This window comes from Calidris pugnax, unplaced genomic scaffold (assembly GCF_001431845.1).
Source record: "Calidris pugnax isolate Ruff unplaced genomic scaffold, ASM143184v1 scaffold215, whole genome shotgun sequence".
Taxonomy (NCBI): Eukaryota; Metazoa; Chordata; class Aves; order Charadriiformes; family Scolopacidae; genus Calidris; species Calidris pugnax.
This window is the reverse complement of record NW_015090997.1, coordinates 295,967-308,476: the sequence shown is the minus strand read 5'-3', so window position 1 is coordinate 308,476 and position 12,510 is coordinate 295,967. Positions and strand designations below refer to the sequence as shown.

The window sequence follows — 12,510 nt, the reverse complement described above, 5'->3', positions numbered from 1 at the left end:
CTGGGCCCCGCGGCGCCCCCCGCCCCCGGTCACCGCTCCGCCGCCGCCGCGGTCGCCGCCGCTCGCCGATCCCCCCCGCAAAATGGTCGCGTTCGCACCGCCGAGAGGATGCGAGCGGGGGGCGGTGCAGCCTACCCCGCTGGCACCACCTCCTCCCTCCGCTCATTGGCGGAGGCGGGCGGGCGGCTGCTTCTCATTGGCTCGTTCGAACCATCACGGCGGGCAGACCCTGCCCACTCTCTCCCCGCGGGGAGGGGAGGGGGGCGAGGACGCCCCACACGCTCAAGCTGCTGTGAGCGGCAGAGCGGGCCCGCCGCGCCGCCGGCAGATTCGCCACCGCCTCCCGCCGCTTTCATCCCCCGGCGCCGCGGCCGCCCCATCCCGCCCCACCGGCACCGTCCCGGCACCGCCGGGACCTGCTCTGGATTTTTCCTCCGAGGCTGCATAGAGCCGGGGCGGGGAGAGGGGGTCGGCAGGGCCCGACCCGCAGATTCGCCGCGCGGGGCCCGGCGTGGTTTTGGAGGGAAAAGGCGGGGAAGCGCCGCGCCGCCTCGCAGCGGCCCCGGGGGAACGTCGAGGGCCCCGCCGTGCCCGTCCCGCTCCACACGCCATGCCCACCCGCGGCTGCCCCGCGGCCTCAGGGCCCGGCCCACGCGTGGGGCCTACAGGGCCCCGCCGGCTCCCCTCAGGGGAGAGCCGCCGGTGGAGGGGTCGGGCCTGCCGGGCCCGCCGGGGCTTAGGAAGGGAGGTTAGGGCCCGGGAGGGGGGATCCCCGCCTCCTGCGGCAGCCCCTTTGTCATGGAAGCGTGCTGCCATTCAGGGCCCGCCTGCCCGGGGGGAATACACAACCCGGGAGGGCTCGGTGGTTGTCCCCCGCCGGCGGGGTCACGCCGGGTCCCGGGAGCACCCACCGCATCCTCTGCCTCAGCCCTTCGTGCTCCGACACCGGGGCTCCAGCCGCACCTCCGTGCCCCGAGGTGAGCCCCCCGCCAGGTCAGAGTACGCCGTGCGATGGGGTTTACCCTAAACCTACGTACTTTCAGATTTTTACAGCACGTAGCTGCTTTTTTCATTACAAAGATTTGGTGTGAAATGCAGAGAATGAATTCTGTTCATTAAAAGTCTATTTATTAATTGATTTTCTTATTTTACTGCCCCCAGCTTTAGGGGCCATCACCACCAGAAGGACATGGACCTGTTGGAGCGGGGCCAGAGGAGGCCACGGAGATGCTCCAAGGGCTGGAGCCCCTCTGCTGGGAGGGGGGGCTGAGAGAGTTGGAGGGGTTCAGCCTGGAGAAGAGAAGGCTCCGGGGAGACCTTAGAGCCCCTTCCAGTCCCTCAAGGGGCTCCAGGAGAGATGGGGAGGGACTCTGGATCAGGGAGGGGAGCTGTAGGACAAGGGAGAAGGGTTTGACACTGGAAGAGGGGAGATTGAGATGAGATTTATGGAAGAACTTGTTTGCTGTGAGGGTGGTGAGAGCCTGGCCCAGGTTGGCCAGAGAAGCTGTGGCTGCCCCATCCCTGGAGGGGTTCAAGGGCAGGTTGGAGGGGGCTTGGAGCAACCTGGTCTGGTGGGAGGTGTCCCTGCCCAGGGCAGGGGAGTTGGAACTCAATGATCTTTAAGGTCCCTTCCAACTCTAACCATTCTGTGGTTCTAGTCTGCTTCCAACTCTAACCATTCTGTGATTCTAGTCTATGATTCTCCAATGGTCACTACTGATTTCATTACCACCACCACTTTTCTCTGTACTAGTCAACAGATATAAAGAAAATGCACAACTCATGCAAAGTCCAGGGAAGATTTGGGGTTCCTTAGACTTTGAATTCCTTAGAAACCCCAAATTACTCATTTTGTTTAGCAAAGGAGCTTCTTTTGCTGTGGAAAAAGAAAATGTATTCCACAGTCCATTAAAATGGCAGCTTCTGCAACAGCAAGTCCCTTTTGCTTTGCACATGAATCTTCAGAGCGACTCATTCCTCAGTTTTATTAAAGACAGTACTTAAAAACATATTATTTTTTTTTATATAGTGGGTTATTTGTGTTTGACAACACAAGTATGGTCAGCTTTTACCTAATTATAGGAGTAATTTGAGTTCATTTAATGCCTTGCTCGAGCTTAATTTGTCTCCTTTGGAATGACTGCCATTTTTCTGATCAATTCAGATGTGCCCTGTCCTTCGTGCAAGTCAATACTCATGAAAATCAAGCTGATGGGGGAAGAAAGAGGGGCATTCAGAGCAACTGCCGGCCCGCGTAGCCAGCCCCAAAATACCCTCTGGGAATTAATGAGCCATAAGGAGGAAGGCGTATTAACAAACCACCACATCAAGGAATTCTTTTCTTCCTCCTCTTAGCTGGGTATATTGGATTAAAAGCCGCTAGGACTGACTCAGGGATGCGAAAGTTTTGCCTGCTCACATCCTGCTTGTGGGTCAGTGCGACTCCCATAATTGAGACAGGAGGATGTTTCGGTGAAAAGGATCTAATTTGTGTTGCTGGCAGCGCAGGGCAGCTCGTGTTTTATACCCACACCCCCCCCCCATTACCCACAGCGAGACTGGTTCCAGTTTGAACTCGTGAACCCCCTTTGTTCGGGCTGTCGAGAGAGGAAAACAACAACAACAACAGCAGCGACTACACAAGCAACATCAAACTTTTATTTCCAACTTTTGCAATAGTGCATTAGTTACTGATTGATGGGGAGAAAACCTCCCGGCAGCTTCTTCTAAGTAACATGGTAATACTGCACCTTCACAGTGATCAGAACCCTGTCTCTAAAATACTTCTGCGTAACTGCAAGCGATTTTAAAAAAAATAAAAATAAAAAAAGGCAAAGTTTTGATATTGTTGACTTATTTCTGATTTCATGCTTTCAAATTCTACTGCAGTAAAAGAAATTTCCAGCTAAGTGGACCCATAGTGTGCTGTCACCAGCATCCAAACTGCACCCTTACACTGCTGGTGGTTTTGAGTCCCATAACCACAAATTGAAATTACAGGAATGAGGAACACCACCAACCCCACGTGGAAGAGTGAAATAGGTACCTTCAAGAGAGAAATAGTTGGCCCAGAGTCACACAAAAGTACCAAGTCAAAGCAGGCACCGCAGGAGGGAAAATCTTCGCTTGATGAAACACCTTCGTTTCCAAACCAGGTCATTCCTGACGAAGGCACCAGTGAAGCATCATAATAAAGACGAGGCTTTTTCTGAGTCAGATTTGGAAAATTCAAGTTTTTATCGATCTGCCTGAACAAGACTTATCTTTGTTTAAAATATTTCTGAGAATGTGCTTCACTGAAGTCGCCTTTTCCCTTTCAGTTCTTTTAAAAAACAAGAATTATTCCTGCCAGCACAAGCTGGGCACGACCCATTTCACTCCCTCCTGGCCCAGTTGAGATGGGGCTTTTGAGTCAGTTTGTTTTACCAGGACTCAAATCAAGATGTTGGGGGTTTTGCTTTTTTAAGCACCTCGTGTGGCGCAGAGCAAGCTCTGAAAAAACATACACACACCTGCAGAGTGAAGTCGTTTTCCTGCCTGGTGGGGGTTTTATACCCATCTCCAGCAACGGGTTTTGACACTTGTCTCCTGTGTCTATGAAGATATTAACAAACAGCAGGGAAAAAAATAACACCCAGGGCACACCCCGGTACTGGAAACCACTGGGCAGAACAGAAATTATCTATAAGAGAAGAAAAATGTCCAAAGATCTTCCTTTGGATTTTTGTTTTATTCCAAGAGGCACTTATGAAAAATAAAACCAGAGGTCCAGAAGAAGAGGTCCAGACACCAGAGAGGCACTGGGACATGCAAAAGGTAGAAAGATGCTTTCCCTGCGAGATGCATGGCCCAGGAAAGAGGCCATGGAAAGAGGAATTAAGGCATTTTCCTTTCAGTGCTGAGCTCTTACAGAGCGGGGTAGTTTTTTGGTCCTGGGCAGAGATTTGCAGCCCCTGCCTCGGCTTCTCCACCCATAAGGAGTTCCAACACTTGACCTCTTTGCTGGAAGGCTTTGAGGGGCACACCCAGAAATCAATAAATAACAGATGAATCTTAATGGTTTCGTGAAAGATCCTTAAAAACTTGGACCCTTCTCCCATAAAGAACTGGAAATATTTATAGGATTTAAAAAAATTTTCTTTAACACAATGATTAGGAAGTAAAATTCAACAAAGTTCAATTTTCTCACTAACTAGTTCTGCACGTTTCACGTGTTTCTACAGTGACTCCAAAGGTGATATTTAAGCACCTATAAAACCAATTTTGGCAATGTATTTGCACAACAGAATCCTAGCCCACACATTTTAGCTTTTTAATTTAAAAAGTGGAACACAAAACTCGGTTCTAAATCTCGTAGCCCTTCCTGTTGACTTATCAATCCTTCCCAACTGCAGGGAACGACAGCTCAGAATTTGTTGTGCTCAGTGAGGGCGACCAGTTCCCCTTCTTACCCCCTTCTCCATCCACAGATTGTATAATGTGAGAAAAGGCAGCCCAAAGGAAGACTTTGCCAGAGAAAAGCAGCCCCAATTCAGCAAGAATCAGGACAAACCAATTTATAGCCCTGTTTTCAGACTAAACTACTAGAGGAGGGAAAAATATTGTTGAAAGCTTGTTCAAATCCTAAACCCTGTAACTCCAGCCTGAGACTCAGCTTCCTATTAACTCTTCTGAGATAATTACCTCGTGTGCTTTCACCCCTTCGTTGTTGTTGTTGGCAGGGACTGTTCTCAACAAGCAGCACCTGGGGAAAGCAGGCATCGAAAGGCAAGCGGGGAGTGGTTCTTTTCATTCGCTTTTGTCCTCAAATCCTTCTCCTCCCCATCCCCCCTGGCACCACCCAAACCCGGGGGGGGGGTTGCTCTCCCAGCCCAACTTTCCTGAACCGTCCCCAAACTCACCCACCACCTCGGGATCATTGTGGGAAGGCAATTCATGGGCAATTGCAAAGCTATTGGAGATGGGAGGACACGGGGTGCTCTAAAAGTGAAAAGGACCCGTTGTTCCATCCTACAAAGGAGTTTACAACCTGTTCCTCATCCGGCTCCCTCACAACGCGGCAGCGGGACAGAACACATAGGGTTGTGCTACAGAGAGGGGGAGCAAGGAATAAACAGAAGCAAATGGGCAATTCTTGACAAAAACTTGAGGTCTCTGCTGTCAAGCCCCCCCAGCCAGCGTACAGGAAAGCAAGGGCTGTGCCCCACCACGTCTCAAATCCACAGCAGTGATTTTAGAGGTCTGGGTAGGTGGGACATCTCACTAATCCACCGCTGGGTTCATACAGTCAGGAGAGGGAGAGCAGTGGTGAGGTGTGCTGGTCTCTGCAGGACGTGTCAGCAGAGGTCTGGAGCTCCAGAGCACGAAGGATGTGAAAAACACCTCGTTAAAAACACCTCCTTCATCTAGGAGGACACAAATCACGGGTTTGCTGTAATCCCACGTGGGGAATCCACAGACACCAACCACCAGGACGCTGCCTGCCCCCAAGGGAACCGCTTTGTGCCGGTGCCTCTGTGCGTGGTGGGTGCAGGTGGTGGGGAAGAAAATGTGCAACAACATCAAAAATACACCGTCGACATCCTTCGCCCTGCCTGAGACGGGCTATCACGTGCCAGAGGATGAAGTGCTCAAAATTTAACAAAAAAAAAACAAAAAAAGGAATCCAAGCCCTGTGCTTGACCACAGACCGGAGCTCCTGGTTGCTGCTACGCTGGGAGAAAGAGGAATCTTCTCCCTCCTCTCCTCTTTCTGCTCCTCACTCCAAGTCGTCGCAGCAACGCTCTGCTGAGAACGAATACGGGCTAAACACAAGACAGTTCATCATCATGTAAAAAAAACCCAAAAAAACCAACCCAAAACCCCAGCAATGGCCAGTTTAGGAAAAAAAATGGTAATAATAATAGTAATAATAAAACGCCATCACTGCAGCAGGGGTGGTCAGTGCATCTAACAGCAAGCCCAGCCTGGTGGGGATGTCTCTTTGATGTTAATGTAATCCCCACTCCCGGGAGCAGAGGAACTTCCATCACCGGTGGAGGAGGACATCATCTTTTCAATCAGGACTCTGGAAGACAAACACATGTGAGTTTGTTTGGGGTTTGTTTTGTTTTGTTTACTCTTTTAAAGCAGCAGCACTGGGCCACACAGTTTTTCAGCAGGACAGAAAAGAAACAGCAGTTCATTCTAGAGGGACACAGAACTCCAGAACTTTAAAAACTAAATAATCAGGTTGAGGAACCCCAAAGCTCTGCCAACAGCAGCATCAGGAGACTCCGCAGTGACCAGTAACCACCAACACCTCCTGCAACCACCTCACCTCGGTCCAGTTTAGGACTGGGACACAGCAACCAGCTGCTGGGGTACAAACTGCCCAGCCTTGACATCAGCTGTGAATACCCAGCCCAAAACCTTCCAGAAAAGGCCAAATTCTCCATCAAAGGACTGATGCACCACAAAAGAATTTCTAATGTCTTTGCAGAAGAAATCCCATCCTCCTGGTAGAGGCCAGAAAAAGCATCCCTGGTGTTGTTGAAAGAATTTCTGTTTCCAAAAACATGTCCAGAGCTCAACCAAGGGGAGAAAAACTTCTGACCTTTTCGGAATTCAGTTTCCCTTCGGGAGATTCACTTGCGTGTTATTGCTGCCATTTGTCACTCACTGACAGCATCTCCCCTCACCCCAAAGACAGGCCGTGTCTGAAAGAGGGAATTAACTCTGAGATGTGTCACCCGTCACCGTGCCTACCTCATGGCCTCGTTAATATTCTTGTTGTCCTTGACAGACGTCTCCACCCAGCCAGAAAAGCCATTTTCTTTGCTGAACCGATCCACTTCGTCTCTTGTCACTGCCCACGGGGAAAGGTCGCACTGCAAAGCAAAGAATCGGGTCATTTTAAGTTTAGCCTTTTAATTTTTAAGCTGGGAGGGGGACTTTTTCCCCCACCCCAGCCATTTACTGCCCGGGTGCAGGCAGGCAGCAGGCAGGAGGCTCAGCCCTTCCCATCTCCCAAGATGATGAGCTGATAGAGAGAGCTCTCAGGGCACGGGTTCTTAATGGGATGTTGCAAACAGCAACCCATTTATCTCATCTGAGATGCTGCCCCACCTCAGCCAAGCACGTCTGGAATGGAGGTTCAGGCAGAGCAGGACAAGGAACCCTTGTCACCCATCCAGAACCTGCCCAGCCCCTGGCCAAGACCCCGGCGTGGTGACACCAAGGCAGCTCTGCTGATGCCCAGAGGACATGGGATGAGGCAGAAGCTGCCCCACAGGAGCTTGTACCAGGGTGGTTGCAGCACATACACTCACAGATTCCCCCTGATGCTGGAAAAATGGACACCTAAAAACAGGTATTTGGGGAAAGAGCGTTATTCGTGGAGAAATGGGGAAAAAAAAAGGCACCCTCCTGCCCACCCACCACGTTTTGTGAGTCATCTCCAGTTTTAGGCTCTCTCAATCGGAGGCAAGTCTCAAACTGCACCTGGAAGGGGCCGCTGAGCCAACGCTGGCACACGAAGAGCAGAAAGGAAGCTTTTAAATGAAAGAAAAACAAAGCTTTAAAAGAGAGCAGCCCATCTACAGGGTGAAACTTGACCCTGCATCCAAAGGAAAAGTAACTCCCTCCGGCTCCTCCGAACAGAAACTTTACCTGCAGCGTCATCCCCGACCTTCCCGGGCTACTGCAAGTTAGAGACTGAAAAAGAAAAGCTTTATAATCCTGGGGCTACAGAACTTGAGCTCTGACAGCACAGAGAAGGCACCAAAATCCCAGTTGGGAACATCTCCGTGGTGCCACCCACGCATTGCATCCTACTGGTGCAATGCATCCTACTGGTGTCCTGCTAAGGACAATCCTTGCTAGAGAAAGAAAATTCAAGAGTTAAGGAAAGGATTAAAAAGGCCACAGGCTATGGGACAACTCTGGGCAAGGCTTCACGCTGAAGGGGTCTCCTTCCAGTTTGAAATCCCCCGGACACACATGGAGACACAGATGTCCCCTCTGGAGCTGCTCACCTTGTTTGCCAGCAGCAGGCACGGGACGGAGCTCCCGTCGGGCAGCAGGAGTTTGCTGTCCAGATCCTGTTTCCACTTCTGGCTGTTGGTGAAGGTGCTGACGTTGGTGACATCAAACATGATGATGCAGGCTGACGCCTCCCGGTAGTAGAGCCGGGTCATGGATGTGAAGCGTTCCTGCCCTGGGGGGTGAAAAGGGAAAAAATCAATAACCCCCCCGCCCCAGAGTCACCATTTTTAGCTTTGTTCATGCAAATAACATGTTTATCACGGTACATCATTTTCTCAGCTCACATTAACAATCTCCACTTAAATAATGAGGAAATACGGGCATTGAGATGTGTCCTACTGGAGTACCTCAGGATGCAGCCACAGAACTGGGACAAACTGGGCAGCTCTGAATCCTGGCCCAGACACTCGGATGTCCCAGAAACACCTGCATTACTCCCCGTGTAACCATTTAAATTTAGTGTCCCCGACCACATGTTCACCCCATCCCCAGCAGAGTCTCACCAGCAGCAGGGTGGCCTGGCCACCACCACCAGCAGGAACCATGCCACCAGCATGGCCTCGTGCTGCTGTGGGGACAGTGTCCCAGCCCGGGCTGTTCGGGGAGGAAAAATCAGTACTAACAGAAACCATCACAACTCTCATCTGCTGTGTCTGCTTCTTACACCCTGTGGCCTGCCTCTGCTACCCAGACCTGCACCCACTATCCAGCTGGGTGGTTTGATGGCACCCGTGTGGATGGGGACACACCACGGAGCCTTCTCATTGCATCCCACGGGGTCAGAAGCAGGGGAAAAACAGGATTTCTGACACCGGAGGGATTTCACTGTGGGCTCCCCTGCAGCCCCGGAGCTTCTTGCGCTGAAGCCATCGAGCTCTGAGCGCTTTGAGTCACCTCAAACCTTCTTGCCCAGTGGGCAAAACTCTGACACCGGAGGGATTTCACTGTGGGCTCTCCTGCAGCCCCGGAGCTTCTCGCACTGAAGCCATCGAGCTCCAAGCACTTTGAGTCACCTCAAACCTTCTAGCCCAGTGGGCAAAACCTTCCTAGTGACAGGACAAGAGGAAATGGGCACAAACTTGAGTATAAGAAGCTCCACCTCAACATGAGGAGGAACTTCTTTGCTGTGAGGGTGGCAGAGCCCTGGCAGAGGCTGCCCAGGGAGGTGGTGGAGTCTCCTTCTCTGGAGACATTCAAACCCACCTGGACACGTTCCTGTGGGACCTGCTCTGGGTGGACCTGCTCTGGCAGGGGGTTGGACTGGATGATCTCCAGAGGTCCCTTCCATGTGATTATTCTGTGATTCTGTGTGATTCTGGCCACCTCTGCAGCCCTCTGAGGTGGGAGGCCACGCGGCAGGGACTTGGACTGGATGATCTCCAGAGGTCCCTTCCATGTGATTCTGTGATTCTGTGTGATTCTGGCCATCTCTGCAGCCCTCCCAGGAGGGAGGCCACGCGGCAGGGACTGTGGGTCCCGGTGTCCTCAGCTGCTGGGGGCACGGCCAGAGCACCGTGACCAGCGCGGCCCCTCCGCTTTCCGAATCTTAAACGCCTTTTCGGGACCGAAACTGAAATCAGTTTCTTGCTGCAACCCTCTCGCTGCAAACTTCTCCTTCCTCTTCTCTTTATAAGGATTCCAGTCGCGCGTCTCTGAGCAGCGAAACCGGAGGAAACCACAGCCCCGTTTGTCCTCCCCCCTCTAGATCCAGAGGTGCCATTTTCGAGACGCTGCTGCTCGGGCCTGTCCTGGCTCTGCTGCTGCTGGGGACACGCAGGAACCCCCATTGTCCATGGGAATAGGTGCTCCTCACTCCTCCTCATCACACCTAATGCTGTCCCCTGGAGCGTGCCCCGCTCCCGGCCACCTCGGGGGCACCCATGGTCACCTTCACAGAATCTCCACAGAATCTTCTTCATGGTTGGAAGGGACCTTTGAGATCATTGAGTCCAACCACACACACACAAAAAACCCAACCCAACAATCTCAGGCACTAGAGCATGCCCTGAAGTGCCAAGTCTACACGTTTCTTAAATACCTCCAGGGATGGTGACTCCACCCCCTCCCTGGGCAGGCTGTTCCAGGGCCTGACCACCCTCTCAGGAAAGTCATTCTTCCCAAGATCTAATCTAAACCTCCTCTGCCCCAACTTCAGACCATTTCCTCTGCTCCTGTCATTATTCCCTTGGGAGAAGAGGCCAACCCCCACCTCTCTACGCCCTCCTTTCAGGGAGTTGTAGAGGGCAATGAGGGCTCCCCTCAGCCTCCTCTTCTCCACACTGAACATACTGAGGTCCCTCAGCCTCTCCTCGTAGGACTTGTTCTCCAGACCCCTCCCCAGCTTGGTGGCTCTCCCCTAGACACGCTCCAGCCTCTTCCCACCATGGCTCCAGAGGGATCCACCAGCTCCGCTCACAACTCCCCGTCCCCACTCCCGACTCCGGCAGCACGAGGTCAGTGGAGCTGCTCCAGGCTCAGACCCAAGGATCAGGCCAGAAATTATGACTTTAACAGAAAACTCGGAGCTGAGAAGTGCCATATCCAGCTGTAAATCAGCCTGTTTCCCCGTTTGCTCTGTTCTGGCTTTGAAATAACAAAAAAAAAAAGGCTCAATAGGGTTTCTCATCTGCGCTGCTGTGTTCTCTGCAGATGGGCTTTTGATTGAATATTTAAATTGCTACTGCAAACTAGAGACAGCACTGCAACCCAGCACAGTCCTGTCCCTTGGATCCACAGGCTTTTAGGATTTATTTTTGTATCAGGCTCCTATTGAAAGAGAGAAAGGGAAAAAAAGAAAAAGGGCCAAGCCATTGAGAGCTTTAAATTCTGCTCCTGAGCAGCTTCGCGTGACCGTACCTGCGATGTCCCAGAGCTGCAGTCGTACCGTCTCCGATTCTGACCACTGGACCACCTTCAGAGCAAAATCCACTAGAAAATCCCCCAAAACAAAGAAAGGAAACCTCATTAGTGGCATTCTGCACCGTGGGGCTTGTTCCTCCACAGCCTCTCACCGTTTCCCTGCAGAGGCATCGACATCTCGTCCCTCCCCTGGATGGGACGCTGGGCTTGTCCCTTCCTCAACTTTAGATTAGAGAGTTAATTAACACAAGGAAGGAGCCTCATTCCTCCCCGTCTGGCAGAGCCCATCCTGGCTGCTCGGCAGCTCTTTGGGAAGGAGGGCAGGAAGGTGGAATTTCTCCAGCAAACGCAGCGCTGGGTGGACTCTGCTCCCCCAAATCACGGGGCTTTTCAGAATCCTGGCCCCCGGGGTGTCTGTAACCATCCCCTGCACAACTCCCCACTGGCAGCTCCGACACCCCTTCCTCATCCCTGGAGCTGGGACACCGGCACCGGTGACGCCAACCGAGAGCTAAGGAAGCAGAAATTAAAATGGCCAGGAGTAAGAATTCCTCCTGCACAAACCCCTGAATAACCACGGGCAAATAAAAGATACTGGAAACCTTATTGCATTGACTCTAGAGGCCAGGAAAATGCTGGATTTGCTGCTGCTGCATGTCTCTGTGCTGCCCGAGCCGTTCAGCCACCGGAATGTGGGGGTCTGTGACCCCCTCACCCAGCACCTCCCACCCCCCCCACCCCCTGGGAGGAGCACAAAGGGAAACGCTGCCTTTTTCCCAAATTAGGATGCATCAGGCTTTCACTGCGGGGGGGAAACTGTCCCGCCAGGCTGGCAGCCCCGCTCAAACAGGGCTGGAACTCACCAAAACCAGGAATGAATTAAAAAAAAAAGAAGTAAAAGGGAAAAGAAAGCCATCTGGAGCTCTTACTGCTGGGAGGGACAGTGCGGGCACAGCCCAAGCGTCCTGCCCAGTGGGATGTGGCTTTTCAGCATCTATTCCCCCTCCACTCCTCAATGAGAAGGTTTAAACAGCCATGCTCTGCCCCACAACTATTTTGGGTCCTCAAGGAGATTTGCTGAGTAAAGCCCTGGCACCCTGTAGCAAGAGTGATCTTGCTACTTCATATAATTACGTATCCTGCTCTGCTTCAAGTGCGTCAGTCACCCTTTTTGTGACACAACTATTTTGGGTCCTCAAGGAGATTTGCTGAGTAAAGCCCTGGCACCCTGTAGCAAGAGTGATCCTGCTACTTCATATAATTACATACCCTGCTCTGCTTCAGGTGCGTCAGTCACCCTTTTCGTGGAGTCACGGAATTGTTGGAGCTGGAAGGGACCTTCTAGAGATCATCCAGCCCAACTCCCCTGCCAAAGCAGGGCTGCCCAGAGCACATCACTCAGGAGCATCCAGGTGGGGCCTGAAGATCTCCAGAGAAGGGGACTCCACACCCTCCCTGGGCAGCCTCTGCCAGGGCTCTGCCACCCTCACCCCAAACAAGTTCTTCCTCACATCCGAGTGGAACTTCCCATGGTCCAGCTTGTGCCCGTTGCCCCTTGTCCTGTCACTGGGAACCACTGGAAAGAGTCTGGCTCCATCCTCCTTCAACCCACCCTTTAGATCCTTG

The 12,510-nt window shown here is 52.3% G+C and overlaps 2 protein-coding genes across 2 annotated transcripts in view; both read right to left on the bottom strand.

Moving 5' to 3' along the window:
* Positions 1–197, bottom strand: part of NUCKS1 (nuclear casein kinase and cyclin-dependent kinase substrate 1) — a 22,468-nt gene extending 22,271 nt beyond the window's left edge. Inside the window, exon 1 of the mRNA XM_014955404.1 lies at positions 136–197. Coding sequence (XP_014810890.1) covers positions 136–197 — 62 coding nt within the window. The remainder of the gene's footprint in view (positions 1–135) is intronic.
* A 3,514-nt stretch (positions 198–3,711) lies between these two features.
* Positions 3,712–12,510, bottom strand: part of RAB29 (RAB29, member RAS oncogene family) — a 9,453-nt gene continuing 654 nt past the window's right edge. The window contains exons 2-5 of the mRNA XM_014955475.1: positions 10,882–10,953; positions 8,016–8,197; positions 6,748–6,869; positions 3,712–6,067 (exon numbers count right to left, since the gene is read on the bottom strand). Coding sequence (XP_014810961.1) covers positions 5,950–6,067; positions 6,748–6,869; positions 8,016–8,197; positions 10,882–10,953 — 494 coding nt within the window. The 3' untranslated portion in view covers positions 3,712–5,949. The remainder of the gene's footprint in view (positions 6,068–6,747; positions 6,870–8,015; positions 8,198–10,881; positions 10,954–12,510) is intronic.